The following is a 27299-nucleotide window of genomic DNA, read 5'->3' on the forward strand; positions in this document are numbered from 1 at the left end:
ATGAACACCTATCTATATAGAAATACATATTTTTCTATAGGTATTCACTGGAGGTCTTGGAACATACTACCTTTGGAAAGAGGAGACTACTATATGCAATGCTAAGATACTGTTCCTTTGCAAAATGTGAGTAATAGTTATACAGCTGGATTTTTAACAAGAATCAAATAATATGTTGGGTATAATACTTAGCACAGTATAAACTCAATATGTGGCATAATGATTAATAATAATAATAAAATAGTTGGCAAATTGAATCCATGTGAAGAAAAATACTGAGTCTACATATGCAACCACAGTTTTTCCAATCTATAGTGGTTCCCCCCCACTCCTGCAACTTCATCTCTTTAACTGTGTTTCAGAATAAAATTTTATGAAGCTTTCAACTCTGACCTACCAAGAATGGCCAGCACCATGCTGTCTTTAAGAACTTCCATGGAACCCGAGCATACAAAGTAGATGGCCTGCAAAGCATCTCCTTGACGCAGCAGATACTCCCCTGGGGCACAGAAAGAGGTTTTAATGTGTAGAGACAGAGACCTGAGGCAGCCCCGGCTGGCACATTCAAAAAGGGACAACTGTAAGATTTCCTTGTTCAAGTGCATAGTGATGTCAGAACGCAGCTCATCTGGAAAGTCTTTCAGAAGCTGTCAAAAAAGATGAAAGAGGAAATCAAGTTGGGGTTAGTCTGTCTAATTTATTTACTTTGCAAGACAACAGGGATGTTCCTCCCACTGTTTGACCCACCAGAGTACAGAAGAGGAAATATCTCTAGATATAGTCCTGGAGAGATTTTTCAGTGACTGTGACCCCAGTTATGTGCTACTGAATAATGAGCTGGTAAGAAGTCTGGAGATATAGAATAAGTGAATAAAAGACTAGAATGAAAACAGACAGCTCATAGTGACTTGCTTCTCACAAAGACTCAGCTCAAGGTAGAGTATATGGAATGTGGATCCTCTGGTCTTTCCTCTGGTGTCACGGTTATATGAAGAGAGGGGAGACCAAATGATCACAAGAAAATGTTAATTACTGGTTTGGTTGGGAGGTTGGTAGAATGGTTGCTTGATTTATATGACACTTTTTTTACAGTGGTAGTCTGTGGTATTTCTATAAGTCCATAGCTAACAGCTTTGCTTTTCAGCAAACATTTTTTTTCTTTTGTTGGTTTTATTTGTTTGTTTGTTTGTTTATTTATTTTTAAGATGTAGCTAAGCACTTATAAGATTGATTTTTGAGGGAAATTAAGACAGTTTATCAGTGTACAGTCCCACCTCATGTGTATGTATTTACTTATATCTATTTTTTTCTTATGAAAATAGCAAATCTCCAAGTTGGGCAAAATTAAACATCACAGAAATATGTCACATACATTAGAAGTTTATTAATATTGATAATGATCCTTGAAAATTGCATCCTATTTGCCTTAATAATAACTTAGAACCTCTAAGAAAAATTTTAATTATTCCTCTTATAACAAGGCAGATAATTGTACAACAACTATATACTCTCTAATAGTTACACTCTAATATCTGGAAAATTCATTGCATGTATATGTGTGAATTTATTTGCTAAAATTGTCAGACAAATGACATTCTTTTTCTTTTTTTAATCCTCAACCAAAAATATGCTTATTGATTTTAGAGAGAGAAGAAGGAAGAAAGAGAGAGGGAAACATTGATGGGGGAGAGAAACATGATCGGCTGCCTTTTGCACACACCCCGACTGGGGATCAAATCCCACAACCTAGGTGTGTGCTCTGTCCAGGAATTGAAACCACAATCTTCTGGTGTAGAGGGTGACATTCCAATCACCTAATCCACCTGGACAGGACTTTGTTGATTTTAAATGCAAACATTCACTTGATTTATCTAATACAGGGTGGAATAAGAGTAGATTTACAGTTGTATGTGAAACAGTTTATTTTTGCATGATTACTAATTAATTATTATATTATTTTCCATACAGAAAACTGTAAAGCCCCTTTTGTCCCACCCTGTTTCCCAAGATTACATCATTCAACTACCATTAGAATCAGTTTCTTTCAAAGCAGGTTAAAAATAATGAAAATAAGTCCACGTGATTGACCAAAATAGCAAGTTATTATAAATCACTGGTCAAGCCAAAGTGGCATGGTGGAAACACAAACTAAAGCAAAGGCATGAAGATGGATTGGGTTTCTGGAGGGTTTAAAAAATAAAGACATAAAGAAGTTGGTAGGTGCATTCTTCACTTCTGAGACCTACATGGGAGCACCTTGTTTTTTACCTCAGAATATGTGCTTTCTGCCTGAAAACATCAACATAAGAAAGGAACATTACCTCATTTGAATCTATTCCATTGTTGACTGACCAGGTTGTTTGGAAATATTCGAGCATCCTCTGCTTGAGCTGCTGGGGCAGGTGATGGACACGTATGAAGTCCTTCAGGTCCTTAGTTCTAGTGTGATAAAGGGACCATCTGGAGTACATCCTCTGTATGATCGCCGTCACATTTCCAAACACCAAGGCATGCATCAAGGCTGAAGAGAGCAACACAGCATAATGGGAGAGAAATACGACGGAAGAGCTCACCCCTTAAGCCTACAGTCTGTGTATCCTACACTAAAGCAGAGTAGGCTTACGTAGCTTCGTTGATACAGCTCTTTTGATATGGGCATTTTGATGCAGCCACTTTGTCAAAGGGTACATCCTGATGTAGTCATTTTTGATTCCATATGGCTTAGAGTCAAAATATTTAAAAAAATACTCAATAATATGCAAAATAGGCCCCTTTGACCCACACAATCTGTTAGCTGCCATTCTGGCTATGACAATTTTTATTTTCTACTTAATTCACATCTGTATTATTTTAATAGCCATGCATAGTTTAAAGCTATGATGAAAGTTTTAATAATTCATAAAATTAGCCATAAAGTTAAATAGTTATTTTTATTATAATAAAAATCTACTTTAAAAATAAGTCTATAATAAGCAGTTAGCTTTATGGGAATATTAGTCTCTTCCCTAAAGCCATCATTTAAAATTAGTTTTAAGCTATTAAATATGACATTTATACTTCTAAAGGTAGTGAGAAAGTTGTTAAAAATGTAATTGAGTATCCCCGAACAAACTGAAGCTGAGGGGAATATGGCTCCAACCGCCAACCCCACCCCAGCTCCATAGCAACTTTAATTTTAAGGGAGATATTAGAAAATCTGAGACCATTCAAGAGACAAAACAAGTTGCAGAGAAAACAGGTATTCTTCTTAGTCAGCACTGTCATCCTTATGGATCCGGATGGTAAACATATATACACGTGACTCCTGTTTTGGTGAGGTTTCTAGGTCAGGTGGTATTTATCACCACCTCCTCACTGAGTCTTCCCCTTCCTGAAACCACAACCAGGGTGTAATGAGATGGAAGACTTTGTTCCCTAGAACTTGAGGGTGAATAGGTATGGAGGGTGAGTTTTCTACTGTAAAAAAGTAGAGAGAGCAGATGGGCTTCACGTTCCAGGAGTGGCCTGGGGTGGGCAGTGGTCAGACGCCGTGAAGTCGCAGAAGGTGTGACAGGGTTTTGCACTAAATGAGCATGAAGTGAATGTGGACTGGCCTGTGCGGACACCAGCGGAAAGCCCAAGAAGGCATTGGGCCACCGGGACTGAGAAACTGGGAGGTGAGGTACTCACAACTATGAGCCCACCAATTCTCAGTGATACTCAGATTTCAGCCCTTATCCCCATCCTAGGATGGGATTGGCAATGAGATAAGAAGCTTGGGGGCTGGGTGAAATAATTGGTTTTAGCAGTTTTCAGTAAACATACAAATAAACAAAACAAAACAAAGGCAAACAAAACAATCCCAGAACTAAAAACTGAATTGTTTTTCTATTAAGATTTATCGAATTGCCCCTGTGCCCAAATCTCCATGTCCAAGGAGCTACGCTAAAGTTTCTTAGCATCAAAATGGGCACATGAGATCAAACGTGTCAAATTGTTATTCCATCTATCTTACTGAATATTACAGGATAGCACCCATTCAAATTCCCTTTAGTATACATTTACCAGAAATTAGTAACTCCTGGCATGCTAATTTTAAGTTAATCTCACACCAGAATTAAAATTCTTTATCAAGTTAATATCATCTCTTTATGGAAACTATGGTCACTATGCTTATAAAGTCACCCAATAATAATAAGGAAGGCCTTAATATTTTGGAAAAGTCATAGAATAGGGTTAAATTTGGGTTGATATACAAGGGGCTTTACAATGTGGCAGTGAAAATATGGGCTTGAGAATCAGACACCTCCAGATTTGAAGCTTGATTTTAATAGTTTCTAATTGTTGTGAACTTCACAAGAAATGTAATTCCCATAGAGACTCAGTTCTGTTATATGTAAATGGGCATAATAGTATCTTACTAATAGGACTATTTTAGTTTTACAAGGTGATAATGGTGAAAAGGAGAAAAAAGTACAAATTGCCAATTATAAAACCAGTCTCAAGGATGTAAAGTACAGCTTGGGGAATATAGTCAATATTACTGTAGTAACTATATGTGTTGCCAGGTGGATACTATGCTTATTGGGATAATCACTTTATAAGTTATATAATTGTCCAACCACTATGTTGTATACCTAAAGCTAATACAATATTGAATGTCATCTGTAATACAAAATTAAAGTTAAAATAAACGTCTTTAAAGTGCCTAATACTTGTGTGAAAAACAATGGGTGATGAATTTATGTCAATTTTTCCAATAAGAGTGAAAAGGTTATCATGAATATTTAACATGTTCAACAGAGTAAAATTTGGGGAAAAGTACTCAAATTTAAGGCTTTCCAGAAAACTCTTATAATTAGGAGTGTCTTTTGATGGAAATAACTTCTTGATGAAATAAATTCAAGAAATATTCAATAAGTACCTGCTATGTGCAAGTATATGTCAATATATATTCTTCCTAAATTTTCAAAACTGAAATGCCTTTCAAGAGGCCAAAAATGTTCCAAGAAAAATGTATATTTCTTAACAATTTGAATGGTTTTTGGTGAATTCTAAATAGAGTTTCATTCTTCTGAATAGTTTTAGAAGCACAAGAGTTTTGATACTTAAGTATTTTATTTGGAAGAAGAGACTTTTATTTATGACAAACAGTAAAGAAAAGAGCTGATCCTGTTTCAAGTCAAAGAAATCAAACACCGATTTCAGGCTCCATTAATATACTTATTGGCTCAGTGTTTGGAAGCCCAGCCATCTGTAAAAAATATGTAATTGTCTTTTATGGAGATTAAACTGAATACCAAGAACAATTTTTCTTTATTTATTTTAACACTGCTTTCTTTAATTATGTGTATGATTTTTAACTTTGCTTTGCTTAATTATAATGTGGGTAAAGCACTTAAAGTAGGAGAAGTAATATGTTCAGATCATTTAGCATCTTAATTGTACACTATCGATAAAATAAATTACTGGATTAATTGTAGCATTCACACGTGTTGTTGGTAAGTACTAGTCTACATCTGAGTCACCATAATTTCAAGGTCTCATTTCAGCATAGAAAAATACTTCTAATTTAAGTAGTTAGAAAATAAAGCCCTAGGTCTCCTAGTTTTTCAGTTTCCAAAGTTGTTATTGCCTCTCTGTCACTGGTTGTCATTTTCACACTGGCGGAGAATGTGTGTACATGTCAGGCCAAATCATTCTACCTGCTCTGAAAGTTGGATGCAAGAACTTCTCTATCCAGGTCAGTCTGGAAATTATTTTTCTTTTACTCCTGGAATATTTAATGTGTATAATTTTTAAAGTAGCATGCTACACCTGCTGCTGAGTCTGTGGGAGGCTTTTTTTTCCTTGTGTAGGAGTTTTATATAAAATCTCATCTTAATATGAGGTCTTTGAAGGAAACTCAATAATTGGATCCAAGAAGAAAGGAAACAGAAGTACACTCTTACGGGACTTCCTGGTTTGCGCGTGCTCTCTCTCTTTTTCCGTTCCCTTCCCCCCTTCCCTCTCTTCCCTCTTTTCTTCCCTTTTTCTTCCTTTGTTCTCCCTCTCCTCTTTCTCTCCCATCTCTCTGGATCTGGGGCAATATTGTTCTCCTGAGGTATAACCTCATTGCTGACATTTTTCTCCCTTTCACAAATTTTTTTATGAAGCAGAGAAAGGTAACTTTACAGTAGAGGAAAGCCTGGCAGAGAAGTGGTCCAGCTCAACATCACCAATAATGAAACAAACAGATGTTATCTTGATATTTATTACTCATTGAAAATGACACAACATCAATTCCGTGGTATCCTGACAGAAATGCATAACTGGGATTTATTTACAAGCAAACAGCAGACAAACTACAAGATAGCTAGCTTGTAATCTTCAAAAGTGTCCACGTCATGGAAGTCAAGGATAGATTAAGGAACTGATTTTCTACATTAAAGAGACATTGACGATTCAATGCAGTGAAGGAAACCTGATTGAATTGGAGGCGAGGGGATAACTATAAAGGCCATGTAAAACAGCCGGTGGACTTTGAATACATACACTATAGATTAGATCAGGAGTTACGTTAGTAAACTATGTATGGCCCTCATTGCTGATTTTTTTAGCCAGATACTTTGCAGTGCCTTCAGAGTCTACATAGGGACTTCTTTTCTGCTGTTATAAAAGATCAGAGCTCGGCTGTGGGTAATCTTAGCTGCCCTCCTTTTCTCTCCCACCTACTCATTGCCCTGGAATTTTCCACTCCTTGCTACAAGAACACTGGGTTATGGATGGCAGATGGCAGAGAAAACAGAGTGAGAACAATTTCCTAAATGACAAATTTAAATGGCAGTGTAAAGACTTAAAAATAGCCTGAATTTGTGAACACCATAGTCTGTATGGGCCCAATCAAATTATGTCAGGATAGCATATATAGGATAAGTGGACCTAAGGAAAACCTGGACCGTTAAGCGTTTCACTCTATCTTTTCCATGGCAATGATGACTCATTTAAACTGGATACGTCCTCAGTGATCAATCAATCATCTTCACTAGGAAGCTTTATTTAATTTCGGAGGTTGAGTTGATGGTCCTACCAGTTGGGGCTAACGCGTTAGGTGACTATTAGGCAGCCATTACTAAGTATAATAAAGAAACTTTGAAAGACATGGAAAGATATTCTCAATATATTTTGTTTTGTGGCAAAAATGATAAGTAGAGTTGATATAAATATTTCAGAAAATAGAGGTAAATGTGTATAAAAGGACTACAGAGACTATCTTTTGGTGGTGGGATTATATGGAATTTAATTTTTGTGTGTATGTTCCAATCTTTTTAAAATGTGCATTATAAAAGGAAAAATTAAAATGGAAAAAAATAGAACGTTATTTCCATTACTAAACTGTGAACTCCTAGAAGGAAAGTATCATGTCGTAGTCATTCCTGCTTCCTCAGCATCCAGCATGGTGCCTGGTGTACTTTGTGTGCCATCAAGATTTATGAAATTGAAATGTACTTCTGGTAGTTTCACGATTTCTTTAAGAAGTTTTATAATTATAAGCAATAGCTTAGAGAATTTACGATGAACAGTTTAGCCCCAAACCCATCCCTTTACCCTTACTCGACTCTCCAAAAGCGATCTTTTAAAGTTATTTATTTTAATTTATTTTGATCATCACCAATATTTTAGACAATATGATTTTACTTCCAAAGCTTGACTTACCGTTTTTAGACAACACCTAAAAACAATCCAGCACAAAAGGGGAGAACTCAGCTCACTGCTACCCACCTTCTCAACCCATACTTGACAGATATTATTTAGCTCATGTACTAGAATTTTACAAGGTAAAATTAATATCAAAGACATCCATTGAGAAAATTTGACAAATACTAAATGTATAGCTCATTGTGATTTTTAAAGTGAACAGACCTATGGAGTAGCCCCTCCCCCACCCCCAGATGACTAAGCAGGATATTATCAGCACCGTGGAGCCTCTCCATGTGTACCTTTCCCAGCTACTAATCAGGGCCCTCGTGAAAGATAACCACAGTTATGGATTATATTGTAATCAGTAAGCTTGCCTACTTTTGAACTTTCTCTAAACAAAATTACACAATGTGTGCTTCTTTTGTATCTGGCTGCTCTGCTCAGCATTGAGTTTGTAAGATTCATCCATGTGGTTGCAGCTATAATAGTTCATTCTCATTATTGTATGGTATGCTACTGAATAGTTATTTCACAATGTACTTACTTATTGCCCTATTAATGGGCACTTACAGTTTGAGATTATTATAATAATGTTTCAATGGGTATCTATGTATATGTCTTTTGATATATACATATATATACATTTCTGTTGGATATACACTTAGAAGTGAAATTGTTGAATCACATAAAACTTTGGTAGGTACTGACAAAGTTTTTGTACCCATCTACAATATAGGAGAAATAAAGATGTTCTAAATCCTCTCAAACACTTAGGGTTGCCAGTGTTTTTAAGTTACCATTCTGATGAATGTAAATGCTATCTAATTCTGATTTTAATTTGCATGTGCCTCATGAATGTGTAGAGCACCTTTTTATATGGTTACTGTCTACTTGGGTATGGAATTCTATTTTATTACCCCAAAAACTTTTATTGAAAGTTATACTTTTAATATATAAATGTGTGTGGACAGAATTTTGCTCTGTGTGTGTGTGTGTGTGTGTGTGTGTGTGTGTTTTAAACTAGGAATGGTACATATCAGAATCTTACCAATGTTTTGATCACAGAGATGGCTGGTTATGGGCATTTTTTTTCCTTTCTGCTCAATTACAATTTTTTTATAGTAAATATATACAAATTTTTTCTAATTTTAAAGTTTTTATTCATTTTTAAACAGTGTGTTTTTGATGCTGTCCAGGAAGTTCATCAACTACTTCAATTTAAGAATAGGGGAATAATATCTGAGTTCACATTTATTTTGTAATTCCATTTCAGTTGTCTAAGCAAACATTCAATTCTTTTCCAGTGTGGATGTATTAAAAAACACTCATTAGGGTTTTTCCCCTTCAAAATACTCTGTTTTTAAAAAAAGTATCTGACCTCCTCTTGAATTTTTACAAAAATCCTAGATATCATTTTATAGAACAAAAACACAAATCTCCTTAACAGATTAATATTTTGCTGCCAACAAACACCTTCAAAGAGGTGATGAATGTTCTCTGCAATCCCAGCTTCTCTTTAGATATTTATGTACTTTCAGTTAATAAACTTTACAAATCCTTTTCTAGGTAATTACAAAAGTGGAATTTTATTTTTAAAGTGCTTTAAAAAAGATTTTATGTATTTTGGGGTTGTCTGCTCTTGATTTATAAAAGTTCTTTATATATGCTAGATAAGAGATAAGAGTCCTTTGTCAGATGTTTGCAAATATTTTCTCCTATCCCAGTGGCTTGCCTCTTCACATGTTTAACAATGTCTTTTGGTAAATGGAAGTTAAATTCAGAAAACTTTCTTTTATGCTTAGGGCTTTTTGTTTCATGTTTAAGAAACTTTTGTCAAATCCATAGTCATAAAAATATTCTCTTTTATTACCTTTAGAAGCTTTATCGTCTTTTTCACATTTAGATCTAAATTTATCTGAATTAATTTTAACACACAGTTTTTAGAATTTAATGTAAATGTGACCCAGTCACATTTATTGAGAATATCATCATTTCCCCTTTGCATTGCGGTGTCAGCTGTATTATAAAGTGACCATATGTGTGTGGGCCTGTTTCTGCACTGTCTTCTATTCCAGTGGCCTATTTGTCCATTCCTGAGCCAACACCATACTTTGTAAATTACTGTAACTTTATAATACATCTTGATATCTGTAGCACAAATCCTCCAAGTTTGTCCTTCTTTATGACTGCTTTGACTAGCTCTAGCTCTGCATTTCTACTAATTTTTAGGAAAAGCTTGTCATTGGTGAAACACACACCCATAAACACAACATAAGCACAAACACACATTTCCTCAGCTCTTTACTGTGATTACACTGAATCTTAAGATTAATTTGGGTACATCTGATATCTTTATAATATTGAGTCTTAGAACAATCACCATTGCATATCCTTCCAATATTTTAAACAATTTTTAAATTCTCTCACTAATGTTTTGTAGTTTTCTGTGTAGTAGTATGGCACATTTTAAAGATCTATTCCTACTCTGATATTTTTATAATCTTTTTAAATATTTTACTTTATAATTATTAGTCATGACACTTATAAGTGACCACTGATTTTGCAGCAGGATAATTTGCTCAATAAACATTTAACGAGTGACAAAGTGATGTTATCTAATTATTTCTCTTATCTTTAGGCCTTGTGGCCAGCATAGCCTTCACTTTCAGTGAACAGCAGGGAATACTTTCTCCCTTAACAGTTTATGATTCAGAAGCACTGACAGTATAGTAAGTGGATCAATAGAAAGTAAGCTCAATTATCTAACAGAGTCTTCTAATGCCAAATTAGGTTAAGTCTTGAACATTTGAAAATTTCCATCAGGAGTAGAGGAAACATGGGCAAATATTAATTAAGTATAGACTGTTGATTTGACAAATGCTTGTCATTTCATTAGGCTGGAAGGTGGGTCATGAAGAACAACAATTATATATCTTAAGATTGGGTATAAAACAGCCACCATGGGGTATGGCACATTGTGGCTCTTCAGAAAATTAGAATTGCTGTTCTCTGCTCTGTAGGCTGTTACTGCTCTACATCAGCCAAGAGCCTGTTACAATTGCTCAGTTCCAACATGCTAGTTCAGCAACTCTGCCACAAGCAATATCTCCAATCCCTGGCCCTTGTTTCTCATTGCTTCTGAACTTCCTAACTGATTTGGCACTTAGTATTTACTGCCTGGTATTCTTAAAACTCTTTCCACATATTTCAGCCTCTTTCTTCCAAACTGGATCATAAGCTGCTGCTTTTTTTTTTTTTTGTCTTTTAAAAATTTACTGTTGTTCAGTTACAGTTGTCCCGCCTTTTTCCCTGTTGCTCTCCCCTCCCTTTTCCCCTTCCCACTCCCACAGTCAATCCCTCCCCCCTCGTTGTCCTTGCCCATGAGTCCTCTATTCGTGCTCCTTTGCTTGCCCCTTCCCCTTCTTTCCCCTGTTATCCCCTCTCCCTTCCCCTCTGGTCACTGTCAGTTTGTTCTTTATTCCCAAGTCTTTGGTTCTATTTTGCTCATTTGTTTGTTTTGTTGGTTAGGTTCCACAGATAAGTGAGATCATGAAGGAAGGTTCAGCTCTATGCTTTTTTGATTTCACCATAGGCCGAATCACTCACGGCTTAGAGCCCCGGGTACTCATTTCATATCTCCCATGCAAGGAAGCTGGTAGGAGCCACTCCCTATTATAAGGTTCAGGACTCAAAGTGATACCTGGGATTAAAGCCATTTAGAGAACATAAATTAACAGGCTTTGGAAGGATGACTGTAGAAATGCAAATGTTAATGAAACACTGGTCTAAGAAGAATGCTTACTTGATCTAAGTAGACATCCATATCTTCTACTACTCCATGATAGCAATCTTATAATTCATTAATTTCCCACTTACGTGTTTAAAGACAAAGGTAAGTATTTGCTTGGGTTCACACCTCGACTCTGTTATTTACCAGTTATAAAGCATTGAGAAAGTTACTTAATTTCTCCAAGCTTTAGTTTTGTCATGTGAAAAATGTGAATAATAAGAGAATCAACTGTATATCAGTTAGAAGGTTCAGAAATCAGAATGATTCTAAATATCTCAACAGAGGGAATTTACTGCAGAGTCGGTTCCCCTGATGTTGGAAGGGTGAATGAGCAAAAAGAGTAGAGAGGAAACATCGCTGTAATCACTACAGGAAGGAGCTTCTGCCCTTGCAGCTGGGTAAACAGAGGGAAATGGGGTTATGAGAACACAAAAGCCCAGAGAAAGAGCTGGGAGGAGCTGTAAGGACTCTGACTTTGGATATGCGGCACTCCCAACAGACACAGGGTGTCTGAGAAGGCCCAGTGACACTTGCTGGTATCTGGAAAGGCTGAAGGCTGGAACCTTTCGGGGCTGTCTGAGGTGGCCTGCCACTGACTGAAGATAGTAGATACATCAGAATCCTGCTTTTCAGCCTCCCTCTGGCGCCCCCTATTGGCAGAAGTAACTAAAATCAGCTGGCAAAGGAGGAGGTTTGCGGAGTCCAAAACTTGAGCATACAAAGCAGGGTATAGAAGACACATTTGGAGCTCAGAGGCAATAGTATAATAAATTGTCCATTTGATAAATGGGATAATAATAGTGCTGAAACCTTAGATTTGCCTTAAGGATTACTTAGAACATTGTTATTGAAACATCTGCCACAGAGAATGCAGCCTAAGAGCAATTAGTAAATTTAACTATTATTATTGTATTGGTGTTTTTCATTGCTGTTTTTATTTTTAACTAACTGATCTATCAAACATTCTTAACTTACTATATTAGTACTAGTAAAATTTGATAAGATGGATCTGTCTGGGACTATAAAATGGAGTTTCAAACATATACCTGCAATTTAGACTCATGTCATTCACAAACACCAAGGATAAATAGCACAGAGGAAAAATGAAGTGCTTGTCCTTTCGAAGTCAACCACCGGTCAATGGTTTCTTCTTCATTTGCCCAGAAAATGGAATTCTTTGATATCACAGATTTTCATTGCTAATCTATATGTAAGTTACAATGTTTGTCACGGATATCTTAAATAGTGTTTTTAGATTCCTCCAGTGTAAACCAATGTATCTCTATTGTGTTTTATAGGACAGAGCAACACTTTGGCGGACACTCATTCCTCCTCCTAGTATAAAAGGAGAATTTCCCTTACCACCAATCAGCATGGTGCAGATGGAGAAGATCTTTTCTGCATCAGTATTAGCAGAGACGTTCCCAAACCCAACGCTGGTGAGGCTGCTGAGGGTGAAGTACAGGGCTGCAATATAGGCACTTCGGATCGACGGGCCCCCCAGGGTATTGTTGCCATAGTACGGAGACTCCAGTCTCTTTCCCAACTCATGGAGCCAGCCTGCAATAGAAGAAAGAACGAGAGTATAAACCCCTAAAGTGAACGCCCATCATTCGCACGTGGTGCTAATTATAATGAGCACTTAGGGGATGTACAGATTTGCTTAGGAGAAAGAAGTTAACAGAAAATTAAAGGTTAGGAATTAGAGTCCATTGTTATAACAGCAAAAACATCACTTTCGCATAACTGTTATATATAATACACACAGCAGAGAACTATGCATTCAAGAGCAGATCGGTGGCCAAAGCTAAACAGGTGACTCTAATGCAAGAAACTACCTGTGGAGATTGAAAATAACATTACTATGCTCAGTCACTGTGCTTTATATATTTCATTAGTGATAAAGTTCATTCTTCAATTGGAATTTTAAAAACTAAGTGGTCAAGTCCATCTTTTTAAGCCCTACATAATGATAAATAGGAACCACCACAGACTCCAGACTTCAGACAGGTGAGGTGGGCTTTCATTCTATTCTGTACAACCTTCTCCCATTTTGTTCACTTGGGCTGATATCTAGTTGTCTTTCAAGTCTTAGCTCATTTTACCTTCCTAAGGAAGCCTTTTCTGCAACCTCATTCTACTATTTGAGGGCAGAAAGGGAAAACTTCACAAATAAGAGGTACCTATCATAGTATTGCATGCCTCTCCCTACAACTGTTTTTATGATACTGGTATATATATGTGTCAAAACTTGTCAAATTGAATGATTTAAATATGTGGAGATTATTGCATGTCAATCATACTGTCATAAATCTGTAAAAAGCTATGTTAATAAATATAGGAAGTAGTAAGTGTAATAATGATAATAGAATGGGAACACAACACAAAGACCACTTTAAAATCCTTTATTAGAAATATTTGCCTTTTAAGATTTTATATTTTAAAGCAATACTCTCTGACTCCCTCTCTCTCTGTATGTCTCTATGTTACAAAATATGGTGACAGTCCAGCTCAAGCTACAGAGCTCATAAGACTTTTGTTAGGGATGTTACTCACTGACCACTACTTTCTTATAAACACTTCATTCCATGGCTGTCCAAGAAGAGATAAAAAATCATTACACTTTTTAAGTAGTAATGATGCTATCATTATCAATTGAAGGTATAGATTATGGAACCATGCTAGGCAATTAAAATGCAAATTTGAAACACTAGGAATTCCTTGAGGCCAAGGAGAAATGCTTAGTAGCGAGTACTGTGCCTTATTCATCCTGTGTCCCTAGAGAAGTGTTTCTCAACCCTTATGTTGCCTCAGAAACATCTAGAGGGCTTGCTGAACAGAGCTAGCAAGCCAGGTCCTATCCCTGGAGTTTCCCATACAGTACATTGGGAGGCTGGGGAGATGAGCTCCCACAAGATGCTGATGCTTCAGATTTAGGGGACTACACTTTGCAAACCACTGCTCTAGAACAATGGTTCTCAACGTTGGATGTATCTGCAAAAGCTTTTAAAAAATACATGGTCCAGGTGCCACCTCCACAAACTGAATCAAGATTTCCAGTCCGAAGCCCAGGTATGGGTATTTTTTTTTTAAGTTCCCCAGTAGACTCTAGTACAAAGACAGAATTTAGAACCACCATCCCAGAACTCAGCAAAACACCTGACAATAGTAGAATTTAATAAATATTATTTTAAAAAAGTGAATGAATTAATGAATGGATAAATGGTTCTTGCCCTCTGAGAGAGTATGAGATAATGGGACAATATTGATGCAATATAACAACACATGTGCATTTGTAAATTTGCACTTGATTTATTCACAAAGTCCAATGACTTTTTTTGGATGATAGAGAAAAATTTTAAAGTGTTAAAAGTTACACATTATAAAAGATGATGTTATACCATCATCTTTAAAAGTCAGTTATACTGTCTGTAAAATTTTGGGAAGGAATAAACTCTAGATTTGAACACAGGTTTAAATATGGACTGTCCATTTATAGGACATAGGAATAACTTATTTTAGCTTCACTTTTCTCATTTGTAAAAACAGAGTTACTATTTCACTTGTAGGGTTGCAATGGGGTTCAATGACATGCCACAAGAAGAAAAGGCCAACCACTGTTAATGCCAGAGGGTTATGCACGATATCTCTTTTCTCCCTCTTTCTTTTGTTACTTAAATTGGAACAGAGAAAGCACAAAATTCAGAAAGGTAAGAGAAAATACAAGACCAGCAGTGAATTATAAGGGAAAAAGAAGGTGGTGAATAAATGTATTCGGTAGAACCTAGGGATGGCATGTGATACAAATTAGCATTTCTAACTACTAGAAATGAGAGGGAGGAAATCCAGGTGACAGTAGTTCTTAAAGTTTGGGGAGTCTCACACCCATTTGTGAATCTGAAGAAAACATGGTCCTTTGCTTAGAACAAAGTACATGTGGGAACATACATGTGATTTGGTATACATTTCAAGGCCTCCTTCAGTCCTTTCATAAATGTTTGGTCTAAAGACCCAGAGTAGAGAGCTCTGCTCTAGAATTTTAAGTGAGGGGATGGAGGAAGTGATAAAGTATGATTTGGTAACTTAATTACATCTTCTATGGAAAAAGATTTAGAAATAAAGATAACTTATCCAAGATTAAACAGATACCGCAAAAGCAAATCAACTGTGCATGTTAAAAATATTACTCATGTATGTATATGTACTGTAGGAAGAGAAGTAAGACACTCTTTCTACAGTAAAGTGAAGAAGCAGAGATGATATCTAAATATATCGTTATACTCAGGATAGAGATTTCTGCAGAACAGAGCTCTTACATGCATTTGACCGAGGTGTTGTCAGGTGTGAATAACCGTAGGATGCTGAATGGCTGCACTCTGGCTATTTCTCATGTGTCTTCTAAGTTGTGTTCTGAAAGGGTGTCATACCATTCCTGTTTGACAAAGAAGTAATTAGAGGGGCTTGTCCCTTTGTCCCATATTGGTCATTCCTGCTGATCAGTGGGACGTCTGAGCAGCTGAAAATGTTATTTTTCCCAGAGAGTAAATATTGCATGACTTAATTTTTTGTTTTAGTTGATGCATAGATGGGAAAAAGAAAACATTATAAAGCCACTGCTTCCTCTCAGCTGACCAGCTATAGAATTAGATCATGAATTAACAACTGGACCCATCTGTTGATCTTAAATTAAGGTATTCTTACTTATGGAACCCAAACTTTTCTTCTTTGAAACATAAAAGCAAACAAACACAACTGGTACATTTGGTTAAAATAATTAATTGGAACAAAAGTGAACCATTTAAGAATTTTTTGAGCCAAATCGGTTTTGATAATATTTGATTTCCTTAATCAACTAGGATAAAATTTCATGTTAGGACATAGAGATAATATTCTCACTCAGTCCTTGTTCATTTACACACATGTGAAACTATCTCAGAAGTGATTCAGGAAGTAAAACACAGATGAACAGCAGACTACTTTTGTTGATGTCTTTTTTCTGTCTAGCCAACTGTTCTATTTTCAGAAACACCTTGTTTTTTAAGAAGGGTTGCTACTAAACTGTGTTATAACTGATGGAGCAGAAGCAATAATGATGATTAAAAAACCGGGTAACATGGAAAGGCAGTAACACCCACAAATCTGGGGATTGGCTCTGTGGGCTAAATAAAACTTTTTCACAGACAGCTCATCTGAAATGAGAACACATGTTCCACTGTCACAAGACACCCTGTGACTGTACTGTACAAAGGAAGCAATTTAACCAATTTGGAAACCAATCTTTTTTTATGCTGGAGAAACTCGTCCATAAATGAAGGGATGTCCTAGAACACTGTCTGCTTCTGCTGTTTTTTTCCTAAAGAACATTTTGAAGGAAAAACCATACACAACATAAAGTAGAATCTAAATATACTGAGTATACTGCCATCTGAAAAAAAAATCAAAAGATAAAATAATCCTGTCATAACTAAAATAGATTAGATGAATAAAATAGAGTAGATTTGTGAAATAAATATCAGTTTCAAGGAGAGAATGACTCTTAATGATCATGCCCAGAAGAGCCTATAATTTAGCTTGATAATTCAATCCATTGCATACTTATCTTGGGGCTCAGTATTTTGCTTAATTACATAGTTTACATACTTTTAACTCTAAATGGGAATTTCTTAAAATTTTACTCATTAGGTTTCCTACAATAACATACTTATTTTTACTTTGCATATGTGTGCACAGTTTCTACAGGTGTGACCTGCTTTATACAACAGAAATGTCCCCAAAAAGTTGAGTTTATATTAGCAGTTGGTAAATTGACAGATATTTTAGATTAATGAAAGGAATAGAAGCATCTTATTTAAGGAAAGCCCATGGTGAATCTCTTTGGTCATATAAGATACTTCAGTAATATGAAAAAACATTCAGTAAAATATAAGCTTCTTAAATCAGATTTATATGTGTATGTAAAGTTGTGTTTGTATGAATAGATAAAAGAAAGGATTAGCACATGCATAATCATATCTATAATTCAAAATGGTGTTTTACTAAATTTGGTGTGAATGAACCATGTTGCAACAGAAAGAATTCTAGCTGGAAGCTAGAACAGAGCCCATGTTAGGATTTTATTGTTATTAAGTTGCATGCGGTTAACATTTTACTGAGTTCTTCCTGTGTTCCAGACACTCTACTAGGATGATACGACTTTCGCCTCATTTATGTGCATTAACCATATGGAATAAGTTCAATTATCATTCATATTTTAATTTATTTCATTAATCATTACAATTTAGAAATTATTATCTGTATTTTAAAAATAAGGAAACTAAGACTCAGAGAGATTAATTAACTTGTTTAAAGTGGCAGCGTCAGGATTTTAATCCAGATCTGAATGCTGTTAAAACACCAAGTTCTTGACCACCATATCATAATGCTTCCCATTCTAGATAAACAAAAGATCAAGATCACTGGTGTTGCAGTATAAGTAAATGTCTTTACAAGTGAGGTGCCATTTAAGTGTTGGTTCCAGCAGATATCTTTAGGAGACAGTAGGGCAAGGACACCAGGAAGGGGAGACAACCAATGGAGCGTGCTTGGTCAAGTTACCAGGAGAGGCAATTGGAACTTCACTCCCTTGGGAACCTCTGGAACCAGTAAAGAACACATGCGCCTGCTGGAGCAGGGGAATATATGCACAAACTGTCAGCCAACAATGATTGATACCCTCTTCTAGGAAGCATTAATTTCCCACCAGCACCGTTCCTGCTAGTTAGCAGGACAGCCTTCCACAGCTTGGGACAATGCCTTGGGCCGAGGCACAGATCTTAGGAATGAGGATCATACAGATTGAGAGGACATGGTGGAATATCAACAACATTTGTGACAGCAGCCAAAACTTAGTAAATGCCAAGTATTTTGCTAGGCTTTCATATAACATTATTTTCATCCAACTCTCACAATAACCCTGGAGTTTTTTATTTTGTTTTGTTTTGTTTTCTTTTGACTGATGGAGTCCCACAGAGATGCTGAGCAATTTTCTCTCTTCTTTTATTCTGAGAACTGAGAGGTTCTAATAGTTTCAAATCCGTAATCCATAACTCTCTAACTTAAACATTCATGATCTCTTATATTATACTACAGAGTTTATAAAGACATAATCTCTTAAAATGATCATTTTAATTGTGCTTATTGAAACCATTCTTAAATAGTTTGCTTTTCCAGTGCCCACTTTTGCTTAGAGTGAGAGAACGTGTCTCCAAAGCACAAATTGTAACAGAGAAAATAGAAGAATTATTCAAATGTATTCCACAATGTAGACATGGGGCAGCATGCTATTTAGAATGTGACTGATTAAGAGGTTTCTATTGTAAATTCCAGGTATAGAAAATACCATAGTTAATCTTTGCTTCTTCTCCCTCCATAATCCTGAAGAGCTACTTAGTCATCTTGGACTGCATTAAGATAAGGCACAGGAAAATACTGTGATGCTTGTGAGTCAGGAGGCAGGGGGAGGCTGGCTGGGAGAGGCCAAGCAACGGGGGACAGTGGTTGCTTTGGGTGGGGCACGATGTGAGAACTTCTCTGGTCTCTTCAGGCTTCCTAGCAAGGGGATGAAGTATGGACTGCTCAGTCACAGACGGAACTGACAGATACCCAGAAAAGTGGCAGAAATCTGAGTGTGTGCATGCGTTCACCGTGTGTGGCGATGGTGTGGCAAGGAAGACCCAAAGCTTTTGTGAGGTATTATGTCACTGTTACATTCAGAAAGAGTTGATAACCTGGAACAAAATATCAAAAAAGAGCTTGAGATTTAATCTCTATTGTCTTTTTAAATATCTACACTTGACAGCATTGATACGTAACACACTTATCTCCATTCTTTAAGGCTCACTGAGTGCCTGCCACTGTGAATTTTTTGTTTTCTTTTTTATTTTGTTTAAACAAACTTTATTTTGAGGTAATTTTAGATTAATATAAGAGTTGCAAAGACTACAGAGAATCCCTGCTTATCCTTCACTCAGTTACCCCCAATGTTAATACCTTAACATTTATCAAAACTATGAAATTACCACTGGTACATAACTGCTAACTAAACTCTGAACTTTCTGTATTTTAATTTAAGAAATAGAGTTAAAGAGAAGTTCAGAGACTTAGATTCCAAACATACTCTCAGGCTTTCAACCTTGTCTCCATTTTATTGGATGTGACTAAGGATAAGACCAGAGGGGCACAACATGGCAGTGGTATTTGATATTGATTTCCTGATTGCACTAAGGAGGAGGCATCAGTCAATTTGAGGTCCCAGTTGGAACAGAAACTTCATTACTTAGAGTTTCCACTCTTCTCCCATTTTGGTTCTTATACACTAAGAGGTATCTTACATTTCTGAAACAGCATAACCTGCTCGAGGTAAAAGGCTGAAGAAAAAAATTCATCATAAATTAGTAGAGATGGGACTTTGAATAGAAAACGAGGGTCTTGAAGTTAGTCTTGCCACTACCATTAAGTAGATGTCGATCCTTTATGTATCTATCAAGTAGCCTTTTTGGTCTTCCATTTTTCAAACTTGAATATGACTTGATTGGACTGAGTAATATCTAGGTTCTTTTTCAGATCTAAGGCCTTATTAGATGAGATTCTGTAATGTTTCTTCACACATCATTGGTTTTTTAAAGCAAAATGTGTAATAACCTGATTCTGTGAATTCACCTTTTATTTGTTTTTAATTATTTGAATGATGACCCTCAGCAAATATTGATGGGATAGGATGGAAAGTTTTCACATTTGGATGCATATACCACTTCTGCTCTATTTCCACTGCAGAACAATTTTTTTCAAAGCAAGAAATATTATGTACTATTAGTACTGTCAAAAAAAAGTACCAATTATGCTAAAACCAGTCTAGAGGTCGCTAGTTCGCTAAAATCTGCTTAAATTTGAAGTTTGTATAATAGAAATTTCCTGAATATTGATTACTAATATGTAGCATTTCACTTAACCAATAATTAATTAAAAGATTATACACTCTTGAAAACTGCCCAAATAGGCCATCATCATACATACCAAAAAACCAAAATTAAAAACAATACAAAAATACACTAGAAAGGATGAGAAATGTGAAACAACCACAAACCAGGGCTAAGCAGCTACTGTAGAATTTTCTGATTGATCCTAAGAAAAGGCAGAACAGGCCATCTGTTTTCAGCCAACAAGGGAACTTTCAAATACCTCTCAAATTGTAGCTAAAAATAGAGAAAATTCTAACCAAGATTAAGTTCATGGCTATGTTAGCAGAACAGAAACTATGAACTATTTGCATCGAACCTTCCCATATTAAATGCTCATACAATTCACTGTGCCTTCAGATCTGTGCCTCAACATGGGTGCTTTGTCCTGAATAACTACTCCGTTGTCTCTAGTGGCTTTAATGAGATTGTGGGAAATGCCTTCATGCATGAGCTCAGAGTATCATTTACCAAGACAACTTGCCACTGATTAGGAAAATTCTAACCCAAAGCTCTCATCACTCGTATCTACATCAAGACAAAAAGCCTGTTTTGGGATGATAACTTGGGATAGAAATAATTGATTCAAGCCAAATCATTTTATTTTATTGGTATGCTAAAGTTTATTTCCATTATCTGCACCCCATTTCCTTTCTGTCCTCTTTTTTTCTCTTAGGTTGGAAGTTGGTGCAAACCTAGGTAAGAAAAATGAGTTGACAGGTCCCAGGTTTGCAAACCATTTCTCAGCTGCTTTAGTAGTTACTTAGAAGTCATTTATGTGAGGACAGGGATTTGACATCCATTAAAAAGGAAATCTCAAGTTTCTCCAGTTTGCGGAACTTCAAATTAAAGTTCTGTTTACATTTCTCCAAATGTGTTAAAGGAGATACATTTTCTAACATCTTGATTATAAATGTCAACTCTAAAATAAATTAGACCACATAATATGCTGGAATGTTGTATTCAAATACACCATTAAAGAGTACCCCGGAATTTATTTACCTTCGCTTGGTATTGAAACTGCTGTAAAGGCATTTTCTTCACATTTTCAGGAAATGCCCAAGTCTCAAAATGAAACACCAACGTTGAGGTGTCAGCCTTTGTTCTTCAGAAGAGCTGATTCTGACTCGTATGTCTATCAATGCATTTAAAAATATATAACTAACTTTGTTTGATGGCTCAGTGAGGTGTGAAACACAGTTAGTAGTGGGAGTTTGCATGAACATTCCAAAATAAGTTTTTAGACAGCGGGTGGCTGAGTGGTTGGATTTGAGGGAAACATAGAGTAATGAGGTTGGTCAGAGAGACCTAAATTTTTAAAAGTGAGCAGTAGGTAGAGTACAGAGAAACAACAAACAGAGGAACAAGAAGCCCAGGAAGGATGCACAAGAGAAACACGGCAACGGAGAAATGTGTCAAATCAGGTAGTGCGGTAAATCTGGACAAACCCAGGAGGCAAACAATACAGCATATGAAAGTGCTACTTAATAGTGGTATAATGTTGGGTAAATTAGTTATCCAGGTAGTGCCCCAGTCTTGTTCTTTAAAAAGTGGAGAACGTGACAACAATTCACCTCATAGGCTGTTGTGAGTGTGACATGATTCTTACAAAGTGCTAAGCAGAATGCAGAATTAAACACAGCAAGCAATAGATAAAAACCTATTATTATTGTCGCTGCTGTTTGAAAGGCATGAGGGTTTTCTGTTTTACTGGAAATAATGAAGAGTTTGAAATCCTTCATTGAAAATCTGTATGAAATATTAACCTAACATCTCATTTTCATTAGGAGAAAATAATGAACACCGTAGAAATAATATACACAAACATATTGTTCTTGGAATTCCAGGGCCTTACATTATTCCTACTTAGAAATGCCACTTTCCATTATGAGGCACTGAGAACATGAAAAGGATAGGACATAAGCTCAGAATATTTTCTGTCATCCATTTGTTTTGCTATTCCTTGACTAATTATGGTAAAAATAGTATGTTATAACATTCTTATTTGGGCATTGGTGGTTAGAGACCACACTTTGATCCACCCAATATACCGACAACTTTATATATTATTTAATTCAATCCCATATTGTGTAATTTAATTTCTTATAACTCTAAGAGCTAAGTTTTATAACCTGAAATGTTGATATTAAAATATTAGTACTTAGGTTAAAGCAAAACAGAACCAAGAACAGACATCTATTAAAGAGAAGAACCAGCTTTTAAGTCTGGGTTTGTCTGAGTTTAAGTCTTTCCATGTTTTAATATGCCTTCCTACCTCCTCACCCTTCTTGTCAGTCAAGGTTTTGGTATGAATGCACCCCTTATTGACTTCATCTCTTTCATAGAGATGGCTGCCCCATGGGTTTCTCTGTAATTACTCTTTCTTTCCAGCTGCAAATAGAAGTTTAGCATGTTGTCTTCTGCTCAGTCACCATCATCTAGGACACTTTGTCTGGAGACTTGGCATTATTTTTATTTAGAGCATGAAACCTTTTGTAATGTTCTTCACCACCAACTACCAACCCTGATAGAAGCCCTAGCTATTATTGTAAAGGTATTTGGTGGGAATTGGTGTGTTAATGGTCTATGCATGCAAAGGGTTGGGTAATATAAGAGCTTTCTGGAACCACAGACTGAACTCTCAGAAAGATCCCAACACATTCTCCAAGAATAGAACTCTTTGGTGACCTTCTTGTGGACTTTGCAAAAGACATTATATAAGTCAAGGTACGGTGTGCAGAAACTAAAGTCCACAGTGCTTTTGTTTTTCTTACAAGAACACACTTTCTTATATAATTTCTTGGTCCTTAAAAATATTGACAAACAAAGCACTCTGAATCATGCTTTAATCATTTCATTCATTAACACTTGACTTTTAATTTCACCTGCAGACACCAATTCTCTGCTGATGAATCCATTCTTTAGCAACCCTAATGCCCTTTTAATGGATTTGAACCAATTGAAAGAGGGCAAAAATGGTTTAGTCTCCAGCCAGAAATACAAAAGCTGGTTTAACTCACATTGCAATCAAAGTACAGTATATAGTTTATTTACACATTTGCCTCAGTCTTGCCCTAACTATTTGGAAAAACATGTATTTATGTTTTTATCAGATGGCATCCTCTGAAAACCCTTTAGTCCTGTTTCTGGGAAACATGTTTCAAATTCCATGGGGCAGCTCTGGTAGGTGTCATTCAGGGAGAAAGCTGCACAACTCTGGGCACAAAGTGGAGGTGTCAGAGGCATATACAGTAATGGGAACGGGGAAGTCCATGAACACCAGGACACCTTGGGGGAAGGTGCATGGGAATAGGAGTAGCATGATCAGGCAGTGGAAGGGCCTCTCAGGAAGGAACTAAGCACCTAAGGCCCATGTGAGCCCAGATCCAGAACCCAACTGCTGAAGGTCCAGGACCACACGATTTACCTGTTGACACAGGGCTGGGTCTCTCTCTAAGTCTGGTGTTAAGCTCAGTCTGCCTTCCCTGGCTCTCTACCCTTTTATCCTATTTCTATTCTCTTCCTTTGTAAAATGACAGCATTTTCAATGATTATTAATATAGTTTCTAATGCATCAGCTCTAACTCCACTCTTTCTATGAGGTTGCCTTTTTCAGGGTCATATGACACCACGTCCTATTCTTCGTTTCCTATTAATGTACATCTTGCAGATTATCGAAGCCTATTTTTGATGTTTTGTCTCAGAACTGAACACAGCCAAAGTTCTTTTTCAGCAACTGTCCCTTCATGACAAGCCTTGGTTCCTGAATGCTCTGCTCTCACATCCAGTTTCCAGCCAAGTGTACAATCAAATTCCCTTTGCTTAACCTTCTACTGCTCCTGAAAAAAAAAAACACAAAACTTTTCTTGAGCAAAGAGACTAAAATATTACCTTAATTGTTTCCACTTGTCTAGTAGTCTATATGGCCCCTAATTAGTTAATTAACTAATTTGTTTATTTAGCCAATATTTAGTAATAATGCATAATGTTCAAGATGCTGTGTGGGATATAAAATAAGGGAGGTGGGTCTTCACTACCTTGTAGTCTACTGGGGTAACTCATACAAACATAAGGTTGACCAAACTAAGTGGTCCTTGCAGGAACAATCAGAAAGGGTTAGGAGCAGAGAGAAGTATTCGAATTGCACTGTATAGAATGGGTAGAATTTGGAATAACAAAGATGGCAGAAAAGTGCACTATGGGAAGCTGAAAGCAGAGGAATAAAGAAACTAGGTCAAATGTACAATGCATATACTGAGAAAAGAAGTTCATACAATGTTGCTGAAGAAAAGGGGGGTAAAGGACAGGAAGTCATATATAAAATATGCTTAACCTACAAGTTTTCCAACTCAATATATTTTTTCTTTTCTTTGAAGGTATTAAAAATCAACAACCACAAGAAAAGTTGGGTTTAAGCTGCTACATGAAAGATTAATATCTGATACAATTGCTAACTTCCTAGCAAGAACCTTCGAATACATTAACAAGAAAAATTGTCTAATCATTCTCCTGTGTGTGTGTGTGTGTGTGGGGGGTGTGTGTACAACAGGAAAATCATAAATAAAGTTGGATTCAGTAGCATTCTCCTTAGTCAGTGGAGTTCTTTCAACTTTATTGTGAGAATATTCAATGTACATTAAAAAATTTTAGAAATAATTTTTAAAGAAACAATAAGGCAAAAGGTACTAAGGCTTGAGAAACCTCTGGTATTCTTCTTGGGGTCATTCAGTCAGACTACAGCACCCAATAAACACAGAAGAATGAAAGATACTTTTCCATCTTCAGAGAGGTTCATACTGATGATTTCAGGTTGTTGGCATTCAACTCTTATGCTGGTAGTTAGATAATAATTTTTAATCATTATAAATCATCATCATTATTTTGATACAACACCAACATTTTTAAGAATCTTTCAGGATATTGCAACATTCCCCTCACCTTTAGCAATTTTTATTTAGAGAATATTTTTATCCTCTGGCACTTGTCAGTATCTATGTACTCAGCTTTTCATTCCTATGCTTAAACTGATCAATCTCAGCCCTGAGCCCATTTATCCCCCCCACTGAAGGCCTTCCTGCACTTTAATCTCATCTGACTGTCTGCCTGGAACTCCCACTAGACAAGGTCTATGAGTCAACAATTATATTCAGAGATATCAATCTATTAAAAATGAAGATTTTCATTTAGATCTTCATTTTTAATAGATTTCTGGGAATAGGGATTATGGTCTCTTTATGCACTTGATGCCCAAGTTTGGCTCAGGGTGTGGTACCTCATACACACTCAATACATACTTACCAGATGATAAAGCATATCTTTCTAAGTCATGAAGACTGCAGAATAGATACTCCTGCCATATACATAAGACAGGCTCTGGATTTGCCGAGTGCCTTGAACTTCAGCCCCATCACTAGTTAACATTTTGACTTCACATAAGCTAGTCTTTTAAGTTCCAATTTTTTTTCAACTAAAAAATGGGACTAAAAAACACCTTTTTGTTTGTTGAGAGAATTGACAAAGATAATTACGTAAACCATCTGCCATGGTGCCCAAGGTAAATGCTGGCTCCTTTTCACCTTTTCTGTACCTTCTACCACTTTTCACAAATAACTGTATTATTTAAAAATAAATTAGCTTTCTAAAATAGAAGATGAGCTGACAATTAATTTTCATCACATATCATGTATATAACTAAAAATGGACATATCTCAGTGGGGAATTTTGGGTGTTAGACTAAATTGACCCATACATGTAGACAGAGGATGAAATATATTGAATATCTAAAGTATCACTATCACTTAGCAAAAACATGTGTCTCCTGAGTGATTTGTGGAGATGTCTCAAAATTCAAAGAAGGACACTTTGACCCACTGTTGTAATTTCAATGTCATTTGACCCCTGCCTCCATGTAGGCACCGTCACTTGTTTTATCTCATGCTGTCTGCTTTTTGTCCAAAGAAATAAAGACATTTTTAATTATTTTGTTCAATTAGCAAACATGATTAGTAGAAATGAGATAAATACAACTGACCATATTTAAAACAGAGCATGTTAAAATTGGTTCCTTCCCAAAACAAAACAACCTGGTTGAAAATAAACATTCTTTAGAAACACTGAAATCAGGAAACATTGACTGAGAAAAAATTAGACACAAATAATGAATGCAAAATAAAATTTACAATACCTAAAATCACACAAAGTAAAATTTGTTACTGACCAAAAATGACAGAAGAATAAATTTTGAAAGATCAGTTCCCAAAACCGTAAATTAAGAAAATTGGACTTGGTAGAAATGTTGTCACAAAAGAAAACATCCTTCCCCATGTGGGATTAAAAAATGATTGATGAATTAAATCTTTGGTGTAACATTTCATGTAGAAAAGAACTTGTCTTGATAAAACAATTCTACTAAAATTTTAAAAACAAATATAAAAGAATGGGTTAAACCTGCTATAGAGATATTTGATCCAAAAATTAAATTAAGATAATGAAGTTTTGACAAGCACCCTTTATATGAGAACCCAGAAATGTTGCTTTCATTCCAATGAGAATGTTTGTATTATTAAACATACAGTGGAAATGTCTTTAAGGGTCAAGAGAGTGAGGACAAATCATCTGTGAGGTTTGTTAAAAAGAGAGATTAAAAATGATAGGATCAAAACATCTTCTACTCTTCAAAACCAATTCAGCATTTGGTTAAATGAAGATTTTTAATAGACTGATATCTCCGAATATAATTGTTGACTCATAGCAAATAGAAAATTTTACTAAAATAATTCCATTAAACTTGTACCCAAAGACGGAATCCTTCTACTCTAAAGAATAAAAAATGTTTGATTGACTAATTTGAAAGAATA

The 27299-nt window shown here is 36.0% G+C and overlaps 1 protein-coding gene across 1 annotated transcript in view; it reads right to left on the reverse strand.

Annotated features, from left to right (window-relative positions):
* KCNH8 (potassium voltage-gated channel subfamily H member 8) overlaps nt 1-27299 on the reverse strand; it is a 283777-nt gene that overhangs the window by 59028 nt on the left and 197450 nt on the right. The window contains exons 8-10 of the mRNA XM_054595068.1: nt 12812-13009; nt 2322-2521; nt 398-647 (exon numbers count right to left, since the gene is read on the reverse strand). Of these exons, the coding sequence (XP_054451043.1) occupies nt 398-647; nt 2322-2521; nt 12812-13009 (648 nt within the window). The remainder of the gene's footprint in view (nt 1-397; nt 648-2321; nt 2522-12811; nt 13010-27299) is intronic.

Source organism: Pteronotus mesoamericanus, unplaced genomic scaffold, assembly GCF_021234165.1.
Source record: "Pteronotus mesoamericanus isolate MK-2021 breed Mesoamerican mustached bat unplaced genomic scaffold, CSHL_Meso_final scaffold_54, whole genome shotgun sequence".
Classification (NCBI taxonomy): Eukaryota; Metazoa; Chordata; class Mammalia; order Chiroptera; family Mormoopidae; genus Pteronotus; species Pteronotus mesoamericanus.